The sequence below is a fragment of the Diorhabda sublineata genome, chromosome 2 (genome assembly GCF_026230105.1).
Source record: "Diorhabda sublineata isolate icDioSubl1.1 chromosome 2, icDioSubl1.1, whole genome shotgun sequence".
In the NCBI taxonomy this organism is placed as follows: domain Eukaryota; kingdom Metazoa; phylum Arthropoda; class Insecta; order Coleoptera; family Chrysomelidae; genus Diorhabda; species Diorhabda sublineata.
In genome coordinates this window covers 7,632,038-7,654,260 of record NC_079475.1, presented here as the reverse complement: position 1 = coordinate 7,654,260, position 22,223 = coordinate 7,632,038, and the positions used below count along the sequence as shown (strand labels likewise).

General features: G+C 33.2%; 1 protein-coding gene across 1 annotated transcript; it reads right to left on the bottom strand.

Moving 5' to 3' along the window:
* Nucleotides 1-928: 928 nt before the first annotated feature.
* Nucleotides 929-22,223, bottom strand: LOC130453138 (lipase 3-like). Its single transcript, XM_056792746.1, has 4 exons — nucleotides 21,867-22,223; nucleotides 14,662-14,987; nucleotides 10,584-10,822; nucleotides 929-1,476 (listed from the first exon to the last, which is right to left on the bottom strand). The coding sequence occupies exons 1-4, from the start codon at nucleotides 22,157-22,159 to the stop codon at nucleotides 1,039-1,041; spliced, it is 1,296 nt and encodes a 431-aa protein (XP_056648724.1). The 5' UTR covers nucleotides 22,160-22,223; the 3' UTR covers nucleotides 929-1,038.

Genomic DNA, 22,223 nt, shown 5'->3' with positions numbered 1-22,223 from the left:
TCCAAAGACAACTCTAGTTTCATTCACTAAAGGTACTATGTTCCACAATCCCTCATAATGAACGACGTGGAACTAGCCCTTATAAATCTTCCGATCTAGCTGATCTAGAAATATGAGGCCCACAAAATAGAAAAACAAGAAAAAGTCAGAAACATGGAATAGGACTCCAGGTATGAAAAAATCGAAGAGATTTCTTTTTTATTTCACAAAATGTTCCCAAAAACCCTTTCATTGACCAAAAATGGATAAGGAGAGTTACTGGTATGCTCATTGGACTACGTTTAAGTATTTAGGCGTTGTTTTTGTTACAAACCGGCTAAATATAGAGATATTTTCTTCCATTTTCTTTTTGTTTGTTACATTTGATTTCGATTTGTTACTTTTTTGTTTTGCCTATAATTTAGTTTTATATGGAGAAGCAGTGATAATAATTGCTTTTTCTCGTTTTCGAACTTGGTATTGGTCTTTTTTGGCCTTTCGGCATTAACTGTTTAGAGCTAACCAGAATAGAATTATTCACTGTTGCTTGCTGCTCTTGGCTCTAATAGAGTGTTTGCTGAAGAATTGGAGTCGGTGCAAGTGGCCGGAGTTGACGATGTTACTGTTGGTGGAACTGTGTGATATTATTGCTGTCGATGATGTTGGAGTTCTATCAGCTTCGGGTTTCTTTCTAGCGTTCAATTCAATTTAGTTCACCTCTCCAGTAATGAAATTATCTTCTACAGAAATTTGTGTATTATAAGGGAAGATCCTACGTGCTTCATATGTATCAATTGCAGTTTGTATAGTTGCTGCCAAATTAATCCAAACTAACGATAATTTTGAAACAAATTTAAACTAAAAAATAATCACAAATCAGAAGGTAAGATGAGGTACCAACATCGTCATGCCCGTAAATATGTACTTCCACTCTAAAAAAAAAGTAATATTTTTATGTAATATTTAATCTATTTACTATTGTATATCATAATATATTTTAATAGTTATTTTTACAATAGGATGCCGCTGATGGCTGATTTATTAATATTAAAAGATTATTTAGAAGGTGGAAAGTATTTCCAATATCTTCGTGTATATAACTGAGGGAACGTCATTTCCAAATACGAAATCCAAATGATTCCAAGTAGGAATTGGTACCAAATATTTAATTTGAAGATTCGGTAACCTTTCCGCTAGTTTATCTACATCAACTGTAGCCGCCAACCAATCGTTAGAACTGTATATAAGTGAGATAGGGGTAGAAATTTCAGATAAGTCGTAATCTGGAGGAGTCGCACGAAGGTAAATCATGAGATTTTTCATTAAACCGAAATCGAATTGAGCGAATTTTCCAGATTTGTTTTCTTGACAGTAGTGCAGGACTTGTCTTGTAGATGCACCAGCTGGATAATGTCCTGCGATTAGAGGAATGGCTGAAGCATTCACTTGTTGGGGACTATAACCGGCTAATAGGAAAATGAAGTTCTTACAAAGCACCTGCAATTAAAATGTTTTTCAATATGCGAGGTCTACTCATTACGCAAATACAGAGTGTTTAAAAAAAATGTTGGTGTTTTATCTTTCATTTCAATGGAAAGATTCCGGAAAGTTTAGGAGTAACTGTTTTTATATATGGCAAAGAGGCCTAAATAGGAGAGCTGTTATTGTTAGATATAGTGCTTATAATTTTATTTGTTAAAAAACCCAACTTTTTGGGCCTCTTTTGAGAACCACTCTGTTCTGACTGTTGTTTGTTCTCTGGCGTATCTTAGGAGATCTGCGATTACGAAAATCGTTGAACACCAAACATCCCTGCGATTTTCACACGATTGTATGATTGCAGGAAGGTTTTTAAATAGGCTTTACTCACACTTCCAATATTTGATTTACCAATAGTGATCCAAATGTGGTTTTACTAGTCCAGTCAAATTAGTCCTTAAAATAGAAGTATGGTTACAAAAATTCCCATAGAGCTAAAAATTGGTATGAATGTTCAGAATACTATTATAAATGAATTGTGAGAAGTCCCCATCAATCCCCCTTGTGCAAAAAATTTTATTGATGGTGAAAGTTTGCAAAACTAGGTTTTTCGCGTTTTTCAACTAAACCGTGAGTTTTACAGCAATAATAGTTCAGACTAAAATTGTAGATCATCCAATTTTCTATAAAAAATGTAACCACACTTTTTTTCATAAATATTGCCATTTCCGTAATATAGCGGTTGAAAGAATTGAACAAAATTCGTAATATACACACGTTTCCACACTACCTATGAGGTAGTGTGCTTGGCGTTTTTTATAACGTGGTTTCCCCGGTAGGCCTATTCCACGATCTATTCTGATCCGATTGAATTCAAATTGAGTATTGAAAATGATGAAAGATGTGTAAATTATGTAATTTATAAATGAAAAAATAATTTAGAAAAATTAATCATAATAATCCAAGAAATAAGTCAGTGACTTTGGAATGTCTGTATCAATATCTTCAAAGATACGACCTGGTGGAGGATAATTAGAATTATCTAAAACTGCACATTTTTTTCGTACTAAGCTTGATTTAAAATATTATGGTGACTATCAATAAAACATACAAATGTTCACGATCCTGATTTTTCTGTAATAATAATTTTATCACCATAATCCAACTTCAATCGCATTTTAATGGTTGTTGATTTTTCACAAATACTTTTCAATTCGTCTAGTGTGAATTAAAAATCATCGTTATTTTCAATATACTTAAATATTTGATAGCTTCATCTTGAGAACGACCGACTTTACCCCCAGTGGTCGGTTTCAATAACGAATTGCAGCAATCGTTATGATACTTGCATCAATTAATGCTTTCATGCAGCGATCAACAGTAACAACTCCACTTTCAGTCAAAGGTTCACCACAAATGCACAAACAAAATATAAGCGATATCCACGAGTTGTCACTACGAAGGAATGCTTACCACAAACAGTATAGTCCCAGAGCTGGCTACATTAAACTGTACCGATAAAGTACACGACGTTTGAGTTCGTAAACCTCTAGAAAATAGTTGTGACGTTACCAAATGCATATGAAAATGCCAGCCGAGTTTCCACGTCGAACAAATGTGCCTATGGGGTACACGCGTGAAAATTTTTTTATAGGTTTTTATAGAGTTCAAGTAAGAGCGGTAAAGCAGTGGCAGAAATGTAGCCGTTCAGAAAACCTCCGGCAGAAGCGATAAAGACTGTCGGAAAACTCATGTGAAAAAACCGATGGGGTACACGTGCCAAAATTTTGTACGTGCTTTTAGGAATCTCAACTAAGGTTTATATGATAATGGCAGAAATTTAGCCAGCTGGAAAACCTTCGGAAAAATTCAAAAAATGTCGACGTACATGTAAAATTATATACATTCGGAGCTGTTGCATTCAAAACTTTTTTTTTATGATGCTATTCCAAATATCTTTTTGTTCTACCCCAAATTGAAAAAAAAATCACCTTGATACGCTGAAAACTCGCTGAAACATCATCATTTATAACAGAGCGCTCGATTTGAAGCAGGTTTCTCCGTTTCTGGCGCATCGCATCGAATGAATAAATTAAATGTAGTTGAAGTTGAAAGAGAGAAAGCGAGAAAAACTACTCATTCACTTTTTCTTTGTATTTTGACCATTATTACAATAAAGCATTTAATGATTTGCGTTCAAATTTTAATACTTTTAAATCTTATTTAAGTATACGTTTCTGTTGTTGTTCATGTAGCAATACACTTGATTATATACACATTTTTCAATAGTAAACAGAAAAATTTTGGAATAAAAGTATAATAAATAGTTATAAATTAGTCGTCCAAAAATGTGACGATTTAATACTTACTACAATTTTATAATTATCTTGAAAAGCCAACAACACAAGTAAGTATAATGATAAAATATATAACAGAATGCAGTAAACATATATGAGGTTAAGTTGCTTTAAACTGTTTTTTTCAATGGAATAAGTAAATATTTGCTTAATTAATGAATTTTTTCATTATTTTTACTTAAACCAAAGACATGGATATTATTATAAAAACAGGATTTCAGTCCATCAACCATCAAATAAAATTTCAACCAGAAACTATGACCAAGGGCAAAAACTTTGACAGCTTTTTAATAAAGTCTCTGATAATTGAGATACTAGTAACAAAGAAGATGAAAGTACATCTGAAAAATGAAGCTTTACTGGGAATGATCTTGCAAATATTTTAATATAATTTATTTTCTATGATATATAATGGTGTAAAAGTCAATACAGTATTTTTATAATTAGTTACTAAAAAAGCAATATTTATTAAGTGAGTAAAAACTAAAAAGTGTTATTGTGTGTTACAATAATGTCTAAATAAAAGAATATAACTTTTTATTACAATAAGTTTAATTATTAATTTTATTAAAAGCTTACAATAAATTTAAAATTTCTTACAAATTTTCGTTTGTATTATCAGTACTTAATGAATAATTTTCATGAGAAATAAAATATTTTTATCCCTCATTTTCAGGATCTTTTTTATCAGACATAATTGGAGGCTATAAATTTACCAAAACACAACAAATATGCAAAATATCGTCAATGCAGTGGAACAAATGTTGTGGAATTTTATGCAATATTTGATAATCCTAACCCTTGCAACACTGTATGTCTGTTGAGTTTATTCACTTGAAAATTCACTTTTCTTCTCTAGAAAAAGTAGCATTTGCACTTTCTTGTCACTTGCGTCAGTCACTGTCAGCGACAACAATGTTACCATCTTCCACTAAAACCAACAACCCTGACTCTATTGTAAGCTGAAAATCTGATTTCCGTCCTCCAGCTACATCAGATCTTAAGGATATAAAACCTCCAGCAGTTATGCCAATTAGATCTTTGGCCGTGAAATTCTTTTTGTATTGCGAGTACGTAAAAACACGATTATCAACACTTGTAGGAATATCTATTCGAAATTCAGTGCAATCAATTATGACCCTGGTGTTATTATAATCAGGTAGGAAACAATCAGGCATAGTTTCTTGCATTGCGTCAATATTTGACCAAAATACTAAATTTTTTGTAGCACTAGCAAGATGTTGTAAGATCTCATAAAAAATTGTTGAAATGGTTGTTCTAAATAATACACCGAGTGCCGAAAACGTTAATACAGTTTTAATTTTCATTAAAAAAATTAATAGTCGGTCTTTTTTCGATACAAAGTACTTTCGTGACGTTGGTGTACATATTCTAGTCAATAAAAAATCAAAATTAGGAAATGATACGCCTGCCAGATCAATGATTTCTTGATCCTTTGTGATCGATACGAATCCATTGAAGAGTTTCTTATCTCCTTGACTTACCTTATCAGCAAAAGTTTTTTCATCAGTACCACATTCCTTATTAACAAATTTTTTATTACTAATATGTATTTTTATCGGTCTAGTATCTTCAACTATTTCTGTCTGAGTTTCAACATGACACAAATCATGTGTAACATAATCAACGTTTGAGAATTGACATCAGAGTTTGAATAAAAATCAACTTGACACTCTTGGTCAATTTTTAAAGACACAATCGGAGGATTATCATATTCATTTATCATTTCCCATACAGTGGACTCGAAACTTGATTTTGAAGGTGATGTTATTTTCATCCACCGATTCATTAAACGCTTGTATCTGAAATTATTATTATTATTATTATTATTATTATTATTATTATTATTATCATTATTATTTTATTATTATTATTATTATTATTATTATTATGTTATAAATATTGATCTAGTTTACCATATCGTTTTTACCTGTTCAAGGCCGAAGATTCATTTATTTTTGGAGACCTGTAAATTGGAGGAAATATCGTTGGAATGTAGCTAGGACTCAACTCCTCATCTGATTTTTTTTACCTCCAATAAAATGATCACTACAAATATATAATCATATGGCTTGGGAACCCACGGTGATCCATCAACGATAAAAATTATATTTTTTATTAATTTTATCATAGTAATAATTAAACTGCTTGCAAAATAAAAATTTTTTTACTGTAATTCATTTTTCTTTTAATCATTACATTTTTATAATATTAAAATTTATTCATTTATAAATTTTAATTTTACTTTTTTATAACCGAATTCCAGAAAAACGATTTACTTATACTAAACTTAAAAATTTTACAAAGATTTAAAATACTTTGAATTATTATTTTTGATAACAATAAGGTGACACTACTTACTTGAACCTGCAGCTATCCACTGTTCCGTTGATTTATTTTCCACGTAGCGATTGGAAATTTATAAAATTTGCACTTACTTTTTCTGCTAGTATTTTTACAATTCACTATACAACAACTCTGGTGACCCATTTTTATTTAATTTATTATAATTAGAACAAACAAAAAATTTTAACGTGTATTTGTTTATGATTTCGGTTATAATAGCCTCCCATAATGCTCAAAGTGACCACTGCGAACGCTTCAATCGATTTAATTTCCCCTACCATGCCTTCCCTCACAGCGAATACGCTGACAATTGAATGGATGTTGCTCAAGACCATGCGACTAAAAGAAAATAGGGGCGGAGTTTGACGTTCATTTATAAGAATTTTATAATTTGTATGTACAAGACTTGGGGATTCATATTTTTACTCGTATAACGGTTCCAAAATGTATATAAAAGTTTGTTCAATTCTTTCAACCGCTATATTACGGAAATGACAATATTTATGAAAAAAAAAGTGCGGATACATTTTTTGTAGAAAAAACGCGAAAATAGTTATTTTCCTAACAAGTGCGGAAAGTGATACTTTCCCGCACGCAACTGCAGTTGTCCCGAACGATGCGGAGCGGAGTTCTGGCAAGCGGTCAAGTGCGGCAAAGACACTTTACGCACGAGTTAGGAACATTATTTTTTCTACGACCGTATATACAAAAAAGTGTACGAAACCATTTTTCTAAAATTATTTGATTCCAACAAACATAATAATATACAAAACTTTAACTGAAAACTACTAATTATTATAAATATTAATATTGAAAACACAATTTGTTGTATTCTGTAGACTAGTAAGAATTGCCGGTCCAGTGGAGTTATTTGGTTTCAACTGGAAGGTAGATGACGTCGATGAGGATGGCATCGGTTGCAGGTCGCATAAAGATGACGATGACGGCAACGGTTTGAAGTAATTTGGTAGGTAACAGCTCGGAATTAGTTTCATTTGTAGCCTTCAAAATGGCTTCGGGAAGTTCTTCGTCGGATGAATCCATTAATATTAGTGTATCGGATTCGATTTAATGTGGTTTAATTTAGAAAAAGATTGCACATATTCGGTCACTTCCAAGACGTTCTGAACAACTTTGACGTTTTAGTAACAATTACATGGTTAAATAAAAAATATCTGTATTATTTTATATTTTCAAAAAATGCTACAAAAAGCTAGAAAAGGTTTAAATTTTATTTGATGCACTATTTCGTAAATATTTATTTACCTGTAGTAACAATAGTTATAATCTCAGAAGTAAAAAACTATCTAATAAGGTCAAAATTTAAATAATTTTACTTTCTCGCACTAGTGCACACTTTCAAAACTAAAATGCGTGTGGGAAAGTGGGTTAAAACGCACGGTCGTAGAAAAACCTATTTTTGCAAACTTTCATCATCAATTAAATTTTTTGTACAAGGGGGATTGATGGCGACTTTTCAAAATTCATTTATAATAGTAACCTGAACATTACTACCAATCTTTAGCTCTATGGGAATTTTTGTAACTTTCAAAGTATTATTTGACTGGACTATACGGCCACTGCGCAATTCAGTAATCCAATCATTTATGAGAGAGTATCAAAATAATGAAGTGTTTCCAATACATAGGCGTATTATTTTATATAATAACAGTTAATATATTTTTTTTGTAGTAACTAACCCGTGTATATCTGAACAGCTGAAGGTAAAAAAGTATAATTTTTCTAAAAGGTTTGTTAAGAACATTGTGTCATACGAGTTATACAGGGTGTTCCTGGTCTTAATGCAAAAAATTCGGGAGTAAGTAGATGATGTGAAAATGAAACTGTGATTTAAACAAGAATTACGGAGTCTACGGAGACTATTATTCTATCAATCATTCTATTGTATTCAATTTCAAGAAACGTAGACCTACCTGACCAATTAATCTATTAGAAAAAATGTTATTTTGATGATTTCTACGATTATTATCAAGAAATATAGACCTACTTAATTTATTACCCACAAGCTGTTTGAAATGAACTGTTGGTGGATTTAAATCAATAGATAAATTATTTAAAAGCCTGCCCTCGACTTGCAACAGTCTCATCTGGCTAAAATTTATTTGATGTATGTCCCTCGTTTAAATAAAACATATGTTTTCTCTGGTTTCTCATTTCTTCCACAATCCTTAAATAATTTATATTTCATACTAAAATAACGCTTCTTTCTATTCAAAAAAGTCTATTAAAAGTTTCCATAGTGTGCTAGGACTCATTTCAAGGTAAACCCCATTATCTTTAAGCGTGACAAGAGCTGTCTACTGTTGGAAATACTTTTCTAAAGAAGCATGCCTATACTTTCTTCCGAAGTCTTTCTTTCAAATTATTTTCTATTTGAAATGATTTTCCTGGAGCTTTACCTGCTGTTTGAACCTCGCTAAAGTTCAATTTTTACTTCCACTATGTCATCAACACATCATCACATTACAGTTTGTAAATGAATTAAAACAGTGAAATATTTTTTTGTCATTAATTGTTAAGAGACCGATTGAAATTATTAATAATCACACAATACACCACAGCTGCAAGTTGCAACGAATCTAAACTAATCTGCTAAGTTTGGACTTCCATATTACATGGAAAAACCTAAAATTGTATTTTCGGTGAAATATGTTGAAAAAAGATTATGGGAATTAAAATAAAACAAAAAATCTAGCCTTTATTGGTAAATAAGTACTTTTGAAAAATACCGTGTGATACGTAATCTTAAATACTCAGGGCTTTTAGCCACTCCAAACTATGTACCTTATAGACCAATATAAGCTCATACTCCCTTCGCCATACACCTTTCCATACGTTTTTTCCATTGATCGAAGCATATCTTTTCCTAACCTTTTAAGGAACCCTTGACACAAGAGCTTTTGGTCAGGAGTCAGATTTTTTGGCACCAACTTCGTAAAGATTTTTGTCATGTGTAATTCCTCATGTAAAATTTTTCTAACCGTTTCTTTATCGGCGTTTACAGCCTCGGCAATCATCCGGATGCTCATTCGACGATCTGCACGCATAATTTGGTTGATTTTGGTCACTGTTTCCGGTGATTAAACAGTCACAGGGCGACATGGGTGCTGGTCATCTTCAGTGCTCTCTCGACCTTCACTAAAGCGCTTACATCACTCAAAAACACGCGCACGTGATAGAGAATTGTCCCCATAGGCATCTTGTAACAATTTATAGCACTCAGTCGGAGTTTTTTTCAATTTAACGAAAAATTTGAGATTGAAACGTTTTTCGTCACACATGGTTTTCGGCACGAGATAAAAACACGTTCGTTTCAAACCGCTACTGCACAAATACTATAATAGTGACCGAAACATGTTTTGAGACGTGCATAGACAAGATACCTAGATACCCAACGCTTTCAACACACCCGGGCGCCCTCTAGGCGTACATAAAAATATACTACAATTAAATAACTATCTCTAATAATTTAGCAGCTCACTGTATATTAAGACATTTGAATACATTACTATATTATGCTTTCAGATGTACGAGGGTTCCTACTTAAGTTTTGAGATATAACAACACTGATATATGTCATATCTGACATTGCCATAATAAAGTTTGACATTTTTAATGGTGGAGGCATTCAGAACGTGTTGTCATACGAATTCTATTTGAATTGGTAAAAAATGGAATTAAATTGCGAACATTTTCTATGATTTTCGACGTGGATTAAACCAACATTAGTGTGCCGATCAACCCGCTTCGATTTTTGGTGATAAAGTACTAACACGAACAACCGTTTTTTCGCTGGTTTTCCCAAACCAATCCAATCCAATCCAATCGTGGAAGAGGAAATGCTGAAAAAATTCAATCGCGGTATTTCAAAAACGTCTAGTCTATAAGATCGTGACTGGCGACGAATCATGAAACTATGCATAAGAACCCGAAGGTAATCAACAATCGACTATATGGATCTTTCAAGATGAGCCAAATCCAACAAAAGTTATTCGCGCTCGAAGCACTTCGTAGCAAATGTTTCTTCGGAATAACTGGACATGTCGCCATCTGGTACACCTGGTAGACCAGCTGTACAGTTTTGATTGGTACCCAATGGTTTTTTCTTATTCCCGCAGATCAATAGTGAGATCAAAGTTTTTCTACATCTAATGAATCACATGTTTTGGAAGTACCTTAATCGGAATAGAAAAAATGCCTTGACAGTTGGTTTAAACGCAGGCAAAAGTTTATTATTGATCTTAATGGAAAATACTTTGAAAACCATAAAGCCATATCCAATTATTGATATTTGTTTTTATTTGTTTATCTCAAAACATAAGTAGCAACCCTCTTAGTACTACTAAAGTGTAAATTATGATTAATGGTAGAGGTACTCACCGTTCCTATACTTTCTGAACACATGACAGATATTATGTCACTTATCAATCCTTCGCTATGCCCAAATTCGTATTTATCTAGCTGTTTCATACCTGCCCTTACAATAGTCGATGATAGAAGTTTTATTATAGGACTGTGCAAGTGTTCCATAAAAGCAATTGGTCCCAAACTGATATGATGTTTTATTTTATGGTTATATTCTGGTTTCAAGGAAGCCATTACATAAAAAGCCGTGGAACCTTTATAAGGACACAAAAGTAGAATATGAGTGACTAAACATTATAAATGTAAATCCTGTTTATAAGTGATTTTATACAAGGGTTGTCTAGTCTAAAGAGTTTCCAACTTAACAAAAAAACAATTTCTATAATCATATTTTTGGTGAATTTTTTTACGAAAAAAAATGCTAATACTAGCGTTCTGTCCGTCTGTTTGTGGCAGCGATATCTCCTCACAGAAAGCATGTGGCGTGTTCTGGTTTTTTGCATTTTATTCCTGTATAGCTGTAGGTGTACCGAAACGATAGAAATTTTGGGTATTATTGTAAAAAAATTAGTTAATCCCATTGACCTCAAATGAGATGAATTGACGTGTATCGACATCAATCGACGTCAGTAGACATCATAAAACATCAATGGACGTCAATTTGAGGTCATTATTCATTCCACAAACCAATTATTATGAGAATGAACACAAAATTATTAAATAAATGAAATTATTCATATTTTTCTTGTTTCATTCAAGATTTTTTGTTAATATTTACTAACGGTAAAAATGCGCTATAGCATTTCGCGCCGAAAGTCCGACGACTTTTTTACTTGATTAATATACAAATTTGGTCTCAAAAGTACCAGGTGCAACAAAATTTTTGGAAAAAATATCTTTATTTTTCAACGTAATCTCCTTTTAGATCCATACACTTTTCTCGGCGATGTTCAATAAGTTCGACATGCTTTTTATAATAAGAATCCACAAAATTGCCCGTAATTGCCGGGCATCTCTTCTTCATTGTTGGAAAATCTTCGACCACCGAGTCATTTTTTCAAGTATGGTAACAAAAAATAATCCGAGGGAGCTAAATCTGGAGAATAGGCTGCATGAGGTAGCAATTCAAACTTTATTTCATTAATTTTGATCATTGTGATAGCGGATGTGTAGCTGGTGCATTGTCTTGGTGAAACAGCATTTTCTTCTTAACCAATTACGGCCGTTTTTGCTTGATTTCATCGATCAAACGTTGCAATAAGTTCGCATAATACTTGCCGTTGATAGTTTCTCCTTTTTCAAGATAGTCGATGAAAATTATCCCACGCGCATCCCAAAAAACCGACGCCTTGACGTTGATAGCAGTTGGAACGGTCTTTACCTTCTTTGAAGCTGGTTTTTCTTTTCCAGTCCATTGTTTAGATTGTTCTTTTGTTTTGGGTGTGAAGTGTGAACATTCTATGCAAACATCTTCACGACGCTGTTTTTGTTCCATTGTAAGCAAACGCGACATCTAACTGGCGCCCAGCTATTTGAAATGCTTACTATGTCTGCTAGCTCACACACTTTCAGTCGACGATCATCCCGTATCACATTTTTCTGGATTCGTCACCTCATTTGGTCGACCACTGTAATGCTGGTCTTTGCAGGTCCTTGTTTAAACTCTGCTACCCAATGTTTTACTGTTGATAACGAAGGAACAATCTAACCCAGAGGAGAATATTTTGATGACTGCCAAACAATTACTAAGCAGCACTTTGAGGTTAGAAAATAAGAAAAAATCACTGGGGCCAGATCTAATGAATACGTCCGGTGGTTAACCAATTCGATGTGCAAGTTGTTATGGCGATCACCGTGTTGTGTATTCTTGGAAACGGATTTTTTGTTTCGAATGCAGTCAATTATTTGCAGCTTTTCTCTTTACCTTATCAGCTGTTCAGGTATATGTAATAACTATTCTTCAGTAATTGTTTCATTCGTTAGTCGATGAAAAAAATTCCATGATTATCTCAAAAACGTTCGACGTAGCTTATTCGGACGATAAAACCGCTTTTGCCTTCTTCACAGAGGGTTTGCCCTTTGCAATCCACTGTCTTGACTGTATTTCAGCAACGGTAGATGCAAATTTGATCTACAGTCATGAATGGACACAAAAAACCGACTCTTTTCGCTTAAACTGTGTCAATAAGCTCTGGGAAGTGTTCAGTCGAATGACTTTTTTGTCCAAAGTACCCAACACTTTTTTAGCTTACAAATGCATCATTCTTCAGTCAGTATGTGCCCCAACGTTCTTTTTATACTCCAATAACCTATTTTATCTCTCTAACCTTAAGCCTACAGTTATCTAGTACCATTTGGTGCTGAAACGACCACGTTTGTATCCAGCTTTCCAGCACTTTACAGTCGTAAATAATAATGCTGAGTCTTGATATTCAATTTTTCCCATTTCCCACAAAAATCACTTATGCGATTGTCTAATTGAAGCATCCAAAATTGATGGAACTCTCAGGTATTGCTTTAATCGAAAATGGACTTGGTCAGCGAGTTGTTGCTGGACAATTGGATGTGACCCGAGCAGTGGTTTGAAGAGTGTGCTAGAGTTATGAGGAGACTGAATCCTTTCATAGGCAACTTGGAGCAGGGAGAAGGTGATTTAAAACCAGTAGCTTAAAATACCTGCGATTGCTCTAAAACTTACTTCAATTCATCGGCATCTGAATTGGACGCTGGAATAATGGGGATCTGTTCTGTTCTTGGATGAAAGCAGAATTTGCCTACATGTAAAATAACGAAGAAAGAAATTCAATCCAAGACCAAGAGAGTGATTTGCAGATTGCTGCTTTGAAGAGCGAAGTGCTTACGGGGATAATTCCTGCATGATCTGGAATGTAATTTCTATAGAAGCATGAACCGATCCTCTATTTATTATTAGGAGAGGTTTAAGAAGGAGATTTTAACAATTCACGTGGTATCTTACGTCGACTACATTGGAGATGAATTTACCTTAATGCATGACAATGCAAGGCCGCAGATTTCATTGCAGTGGTCGGTTTTCGGGTTATCCAGCATACAGTCCTGACTAAATCCGATAGAACATTTATAGAATGAGCTAAAGAGAAAAAATCGAGCTGGATTTACTACTTCAAAACTTAAGTCTAGAGCTTATTGTTGCAATAGCAGAAGAGTTTTTTAACATCTCACATGAAACAATAGCTAACTTGATTAGATCTATATCTAATCGTATGAAAAATGTTGTTAGCGCAAAAGAAGGTCATACCCATTATTAAGAAATTAAGTGTTAAGTTTTAAATTGTCAATAACTCTATTTATGTTAATAATAAAATTAAATAACTCACTTCACCAACTTGCTTTTTAAAAACAATTTATTTAGGAAACTGATGATTTAATAATTTAAAGTTACAATTGGTTACACTAATCTGACTGGCGTACTAGACGAATATCAAATTGAATGAATCCAGTATTAGTTTTACAGGCTTCTTTATTTATTAGTTCTTATCTTATACAATAATAATGATAAAATTAGATAAATATATTTATGGTTCATTATAGTCACATTAATAATAATCAAATTATAAATCATTGAAGACGATACCTTAATGGGGTTGAAGTTGAATCTATAAAACTGACAGACAGACTAAACACAGCCAACTTATAGTAACGATAACTTAATGAGGTTAGAGTTCGTAATAATAAGTAATTGATGATGATGCGCCGGTGTGAAAAGGGTTGTTTTGGATTACGTAACTATAAAAAAAGCTTAATTTGCTTAATGCATTAGTTTCACTATGTTGAACATAGGAAGAATAAGTTTTTATAAATTTATACTCACATTAAAGTATATTAAGTTGTCTTTTAAATAGTATATTTTTTTTGATCTGATGAATATAATATTTATATTTATAAGTAGTGACCTCCACAGGATGAGATTTGTTTGTAGACTTTTATACAATAGTATTGTTCAATATAGTTTTAAATGTTAAATTAAGGTATCTTCAATTTTTATCATATTTTTTGGGATAATGTATAAAGTTTAAATATTGTTTCGATTGTTATTAGAAAAGTCTCTAATTACCTTCAGAATGTGCAATGTGATACAAAGTTTTATTCCCAGTTTTTTCGAGAATGAAGTCTATAGTTGTAGGTGTATCATAAATTCCCATTTCGTGCCAACTGTACATCCAAAATTCTTTATCCTTATCTGGATCAAAAGTCGTGTGGTTTCTTGAATAAATATTTCCTCTGAAATTCATCATCCAAACATCGTAACCATTATCAGCTAGTATATAAGCTAAACCTTGTTGGGGGCCGAAAATCACAAAATCAGTGGCAGCTAGAAATATACCATGCGATAACAATATTACTTTTCCTTCTCTTTTTCCATTTTTTCCATAAGGCATTCTGTAATATGTATTAGTATTTTCAAAAATAATATTTACAAGTTTTAGGAATAATTGAACGAAATAGTAAAAAATAGTTTTTAGCATAAGAATAAAATTACTGAGAAGAAAGTGTGGGGTGCTTTCTATGATATTTTGAATCAACTTTTTGCGTTTTGTAACCAATAGATCTGAGTCTGATTACCAGTCTGAAAAGTATCCGAATCCTTTTATCGATTACTAAAAATTAATCACTCATTAATAAGCTCGAAATGGCTTTCTACGGTAAGATGGACGGTAGTGTTTCTCGGAGGGTCTGTTAAGTAAGTGACTGAAATATAAATGAGGTACGTGTCTTTAAGATAGCTCAACTGGTAAACCATCTAGCGTGAAATATGAATCGTCTCATGGAAACAAAAACTTTTACAAGAAATACAAAAATATATAATAAAATTAAAAATACAACAAAACTAAAACCAACGTTAAACTGAGTTGTATAATTTTGGTTTGGTTAATTTATATAAAAAATATTAATGAGTCGGTATCGAATGTACTAATGTTTTCTATAGTTGCAGTCTTCTTCTCTCAGTCTTCGCTCGCTTATTATTCCTTCCACCCATGTTTACCTTGTTCTTCGTCTTTTGCAGATTTCTGGTGACATTTCATTACATTATTTGGTAATTTTGCTTCTGTCATTCTGTGAACCACTTGCTTATTTTCTGTACCTGTTATAATTGTCTCTTCTACCCTCCATATGCTCCGTAATTCTCTCATTAGTCAGTATTTCCAATCTTGATGTCTGTGGCTTCAATTTTCTTTTTTTCTTTTAGTAGCTACCTCTTTGAACCATTTATTAACACCCTTTTGATCATGGTACCATATATTCTAATTTTTTGTTTGCCTATCTTTGTACTCTACAGAATTCCATTGAGTGCTTTCATTATCTGTTTTACCTTTTTTATTTTTTATTTTATTTCGACGTCTTCCATCCTATCTTTATTAAAATTTGCGCCCAAATATCTAAATATTTTTTTATTTTTCCATTTTCCAGAACAAGATCCGTGGTCTCTTCACCAATGTAAAAATATTGTGTTTTCGTAATATTGATTTGAAGACTTCCTTTTTCATTCTCTTTTTTAAGTTTTTTCGATTACTGCGATGCAGGTCGTACAGCCTCGTTTAAACTCTGTTATCCAATATTTTACTTACAAAGGAACAGTCTCACCAGTGTAGAATCTAGTTCAGCTTTTCAAATCAAATAATATCATAATATCACATAACGATGAGCAAATTTTTTCATGTTTACGAATTTACTGAAAACGTTCACTATTGATTGCTGCCAAACAAATACTAAACAACTGTACGTGAATCTTTAAGTTTAGAAAATAAGAAAAAATCGCTGGGGGCAGATGTATTCAAGATCCTCATTCTCTTTAGTACAAATCACCTGATCATTAGCAAATTGTAGAGTGTAAAAGCAAGTATCGTTGTCAAAATCTATGCCCATTCCTCTGCATTTTCTTTTCCACTGAGAGAGTGCTTTTACCAAATATATCTTGGAAAGTGTGAGAGAGATACAGCTTCCTTGTCACAGACCCTTGTCAATTCTAAATGGTAATCTGACATCTCATTACCTACTTTTACACATGGATATGATAATGGATATGATTTAAAACTATTTCTTGGAATAGTTCCTCTTATTTTGTAATGGATACGGATATCGTAAGCTCTCTGTGTAAGTCAATGAACAATAGATATGTTACCATATTTATATCTACTTTTTTCTCTATGATTTGTGTTTATATTTTTCTATTATTTTTCCATAGTCTCTACTTATGGTATTAGTTACAGATAAGCCTCTATAGTTGTTGCAGTCTAATTATTTGCTTTTTAAATTTGTTTTTTATATGTACAGATGCGTTGATGACTCCATCTCTATTTTGTAAGTCTAGATTGCGCGCTTACGCAGTTAACCGAGAAACTCTTTGTTTTTTATCCTCGTGCAAAAAATACAAACAGAAATTTATGGGTCCTAGCGAAACTAATCAGGATAATCAGATATTCTATGTCTGTTTCAAGTGTGCAAAGTTTGAATTAAATATGATCGCTCAAAGTACAGTTACAAATATAAATTCGTTTCCTCGAGGTTTGCAAAGCCTCAGAGACGGTAGTCAATTCTTCATTCGACTCAAACTTCTGCCTGGTGAGTAAATGTTGAAATAAAGAAGAAGCCAAACAAGGAAAATAGCCCAATTCTTATAATTGGGCTGTGGTAAGTTATCATATTGGAACAACACTTCTTTCTTTGCCAAAAGGAGCCCGAAAGGTTCTCTATCATTTTAAGGTAAGTCCATGAAACAAAGGAGAAAAACGTTGAAATTTGACTTCTGACGCCTTGTTAATACAGTTGAAGATATTACTGCTTCTAAGCGACTGGAAGAGCAGAAGGCTATGTGGATGTTTCTATGACAAACCAAATAAATACGGCAAATAAAATTTTAAAACCAAATCAAGAACAGTTAGATGCATTAATATATTTGTAAATATATAGAAACCATTTTGTAGGAAAATTTTATAATTTATTAGGCTAAAAAAGTGGAACTCCGTCTGCATGATCGCTGGGTGGATTGAGTAGCTTAGCGATTGTGTTGCCGGTCCCAAGCCCGAGAAAAGGAGGAGGGTTAGTGGAACGGGTTTGCAGCCCATCCACCGTAAAACCGAATATAGCTCATAGACCCACAAATTTGCCTCGGAATAGGACTGATTTAAAGACGACGACCCATGCGAGAAAAAGGCTAACGAATTGGAGGAGGAGAGATGTTCTGCGATTTGCTACCTGGAATATAAAAACTTTTAACAACAAAGAGCAAGAAGTTATGATAGAACTAAAAGACCACCGCATCGATATCTGCGCCCTTGAAGAAACCAAAAAAAAGGGAAATGGATAACAAATATACGACGATTACATGGTAATATACAGTGGAGTCAGCAAGGACGAACGTGCGAAAGAAGGAGGGGCACTGGCAATACAAAAGAAATATACAAACAGCATAGAAGAATGTCAATATACATAATCTTGCATGCTAATCGTTAAACTACGAACAGAAACTCAATTATTAAATATAATATCGATATATGCACCCGAAGATAATAAGCCAAAACAAGAGCGAGAAAGTTTCTATGAACAGCTTCAAAATATTACAAAATCACTACCACAGAATGAATCGATAATAATCCTTGGAGATTTTAACGCACGCATTGGTAACGAAGTGATATCAGGCGTAAAACAACGCTTTAACGAAAATATATTGAACGACAATGGGGAATTGCTGATGAACCTATGTTCGCTATGTGATCAACAACACCTTCTTTGATCTCAAACCACAGTACAAATCCACCTTCCGTAACTCCCGGGGACAACTATCAACAATAGACTACATCGTAACCAATAGACATATACACCCCGCACATATACAAGAAGTAAGGACATTAAACTCCGCGAATGCAGGAAGTAATCACAGTTTGCTTCTGGGAAAAATCAAAATGAAACTTAACCTGGGAAGGAATAGAGAACCAAGAGCACACACAGAAAAAATAAACATCGAATCCATGTGGGACACAACCATAAAAGAACTATATAAAAACCGTTTAAAAGGGAAAATCGATAAAAACCCGATAGAAGAAAATGATGATATTAACAACAGTTGGAAGAGATTAAAAGAAAATATCATAGAAGCAGCAAGTGAATCGCTTGGAACTCGGACTATAAGACCACAAAAACAAGGAACGAACAAAACATTATGGTTCTCCAGCAAGGTCAAAAAACAGTGCAAAAAGAAAAAGAAAGCGTACTTAAACTACATGTCGTCACAAACGGCAGAAGCATATAAAGAATACAAGAGAATCCGTAACGATACAAAAACACTAGTGAAACAAATGAAAGACAACTACTGGGAAACCTTCTCCAAAAGAATGGAAAGCGACTTCTATGGGCTACAAAAACAAATCTGGCGATTAATAAGAAATCAGAGAACAGAAGCAAATGAACTCATCAGAACCAGACACGTAGAAAGAGATACTTGGGTAAAATATTTAGAGGAACTATACAAGGAAGAAGAGACCGAAACCGAATCAAATACACCAGAGATAGTAATAAGTGATGAGACTAATATAAAAAAGGAAGATATAGAAACAGCACTCCAAAAACTAAAAAACAGAAAGAGCCCAGGTCCGGATAACATCGCCAACGAATTACTTAAATATGGAGGAGAGAAGCTAAACCAACAACTAACAACCCTAATCAAAAAAATATTTACCCAACATAGAATACCAGATGAGTGGAGAAATAGCATTACTATTCCACTATTTAAAAAGGGAGATAAAAAAATGCCCGAGAACTATAGAGGAATAAATCTACTATGCACAACGCTGAAATTAACCACAAAGATAATAACAAATAAAATAAATGAATGTATCTCACTAGCAGATGAACAACAGGGTTTCAGATCGGGAAGATCCTGCACGGACGCAATATTTGTCATAAGACGAATAACGGAAAAATCGATCGAATATAAATCGATCAGCCTTCATGTGTTTCATTGACTTGCAGAAGGCCTTCGATCGAATGCAATTAAAAGACATAATACACCTTCTTTATGATTGACAGATACCATCATATAATGTCATTAAAATAATCGAAAATATATACTCAAAAAATACAATCCAAGCAAAAATAAATGATGACCTAACTGAACAGATACCTGCAAATAGGGGCAAGGGGACTCTCTCAGTCCGCTCCTATTTAACATAGTGATGGATGAAATCATAAAACAAGTACGCAAACTAAGAGGATACAAAATGGGAAATAAAGAAGTTAAAATCCTGTGCTATGCAGACGATGCGGTACTGTTGGCGGAGAACGAGGACGATTTGCAAAGGCTACTGTACCAATTTAACAAAACAGCAAAAAAATTTAATATGATAATATCAGCGGCAAAGACAAAATCAATGGTTACTTCCAAGACACCGATCAGATGTAAACTTGTGGTGGATAACAAAATAATACACCAGGAAATGAAATTTAAATATCTGGGAATCGAAATATCTGGACACGGGGACGTGGAGACGGAAGTAAGAAACCAAGCTACAAGAGCCTCAAGAGCAGCAGCATACCTAAATGACACAATCTGGCGAAATAAATACATTAGAACTGAAGCAAAAGCCCGCATTTACAAGACCGCAATCAGACCTATATTATCCTATGCAGCAGAGACCCGACCTGAGACCTCTAAAACGAAACGGATATTGGAGATTACAGAAATGAAAATGGTTCGAAGAATAGCGGGAAGACCACTACTGGATAGAGAAAGGAGTGAAAACATAAGACGAACAAGCGGGATAGATAATATCAATGACTGGGTACTGGATAGAAAGATAAAATGGAATGAGCACATTGACCGCATGACGGAAGAACGAATTGTGAAAATATCAAGGGACAAATCACCAGCAGGACAAAGAAGCATTGGAAGACCTAGGAAAAGATGGAGTGACAACCTCCCAGGTGACTGAGCAGAGGCAATGACGTGAAGAAAAACAGGCAATGATGCCTATACACAGCAGGAAGAAGAAGAAGAAGAAGAAAAAAGTTTGGAATATATTGAGACTTGTATTTTAAAAAAATGGACGTTCAAATGGTTCCAAAACGGTACCAGTCACACGCTACTGTGAAATTCTAGAGGTTATATCTCGCTTAATTCTGAAGTTCAGAAAAAAAATGGAAAAAAACAAAATTTTTATTGAAAAAATGTTGACGTATATCTTTCATAATTTTCAAGTTATTTTCAATGAAATATAATTTCTTCAAAAAATTAAAAAGTGCTTTCTCCATTGTATTTCGTATTCAATTTAAGTGATTTGGAAATTCATAACATTCTATTTCAATTATGGTGGCAATATCAAGGACAGAAATAATCTTTTTTTCCATGAAATATCTTATTTTCCTCATAACTTTATGCATTACAAAGTCATATAAGGTCTCATTTGAGGTTCTTTGAAAAAGATTCAATACATTTTTGTCGTAAAATTGACCTTATTCAAATTTTACTATTACTAAAAAATTAAACATTTTTTCCTTCTCTTAAAAGCTACATTTAACCTTACAGTTTTTTCGATAAAAATTTTTGAGTTATTTGTGAAAAATCTATTAAAAATGCGTTTTTTGTAACAAAAAATCAAAATTTCAATCACGAGTAAGTCAAAAAGTATTGATAAAGAAACTCCATAGAATAATTTGTATTTATAACGCATTTTTCTAAAGATTTTTACGGATAGTTTAAAAAAAAATCACCATCTCCTAGTTGGGGTTGTATTCACCCCCCAGAGTAAAAGCACATATCGGCATAGGGTAGACTTTGATCCCTAAGGTATTTACTAGCTACTGTTAAAATTTCAAGCAAATTGATGCGTCTTCATGGATATCTGAGGTAAAAACCGTTGTTCACTGGACTATAGTAAATATATTAATTTTATCCTATACCTATTTGATATGAGCACATGAAATACGTCTCGTTTGGCTGTTTTTGTCATAATGAAAATGTTTATTTAATTATTAGAATAGGCTGAGTAAAAATAAAAACATTAAAAAGTTGGTATTGGCCACTGTCACATAACACGCCCTGTATAATTTGTGGTTTTTGAAAAAAATGACGTGCCGAAGTGTTTTCCCCGTCTTTTATTATTTTATTTTATTAATTCAATTTAACTGTTCCACACTGGAATACTGCACTAAGCAAACCATAATTATTTGTCAGTTTTATATTTTACAGACCTTACTTTGAAACGCTCTGTAGATAGAAAGTTCTAGCCTTTATGCGTATTTGATGATGAATGAAATAATAATTACCTGAATATATTAAGGATGTAACCGTCTTTCGTCGTGATATAATAGCTTTCCAATGGGTATCCACATTGATTCACAATTTCTGGTAAACGGGCATTGGGAACTTTATTAAATTCAAAAGCTTGATTGAACACATCATGTGCCAGCTCTTTATCAATCTCGTTGGATGTCTTTCCGTGGATTTCTTCATATTTATTATCAATTTGTATGGATTCCCCAATGTTATGAAAGAAAGTTGCCGAAACTCCAAAATATACCGAGATGGTAACTAAAGTTGTTAAAAATATTAACTGCATCTCGAAATTTTGATGTTACACAAAAAAATAACTGAACACTTTTTGTTATTAAAATAAATTGAGA

What these genes read in the sequence shown, in the direction of transcription:
- LOC130453138 (XM_056792746.1), bottom strand. Translation starts at nt 22,159, where the DNA reads ATGCAGTTAATATTTTTAACAACTTTAGTTACCATCTCGGTATATTTT. An exon ending in TACATCCTTAATATATTCAG is followed by an intron (nt 14,988 to 21,866) that starts GTAATTATTATT and finishes TACATATTACAG; the next exon opens with AATGCCTTATGGAAAAAATG. An exon ending in GTTCAGAAAGTATAGGAACG is followed by an intron (nt 1,477 to 10,583) that starts GTGAGTACCTCT and finishes TTTTAATTGCAG; the next exon opens with GTGCTTTGTAAGAACTTCAT.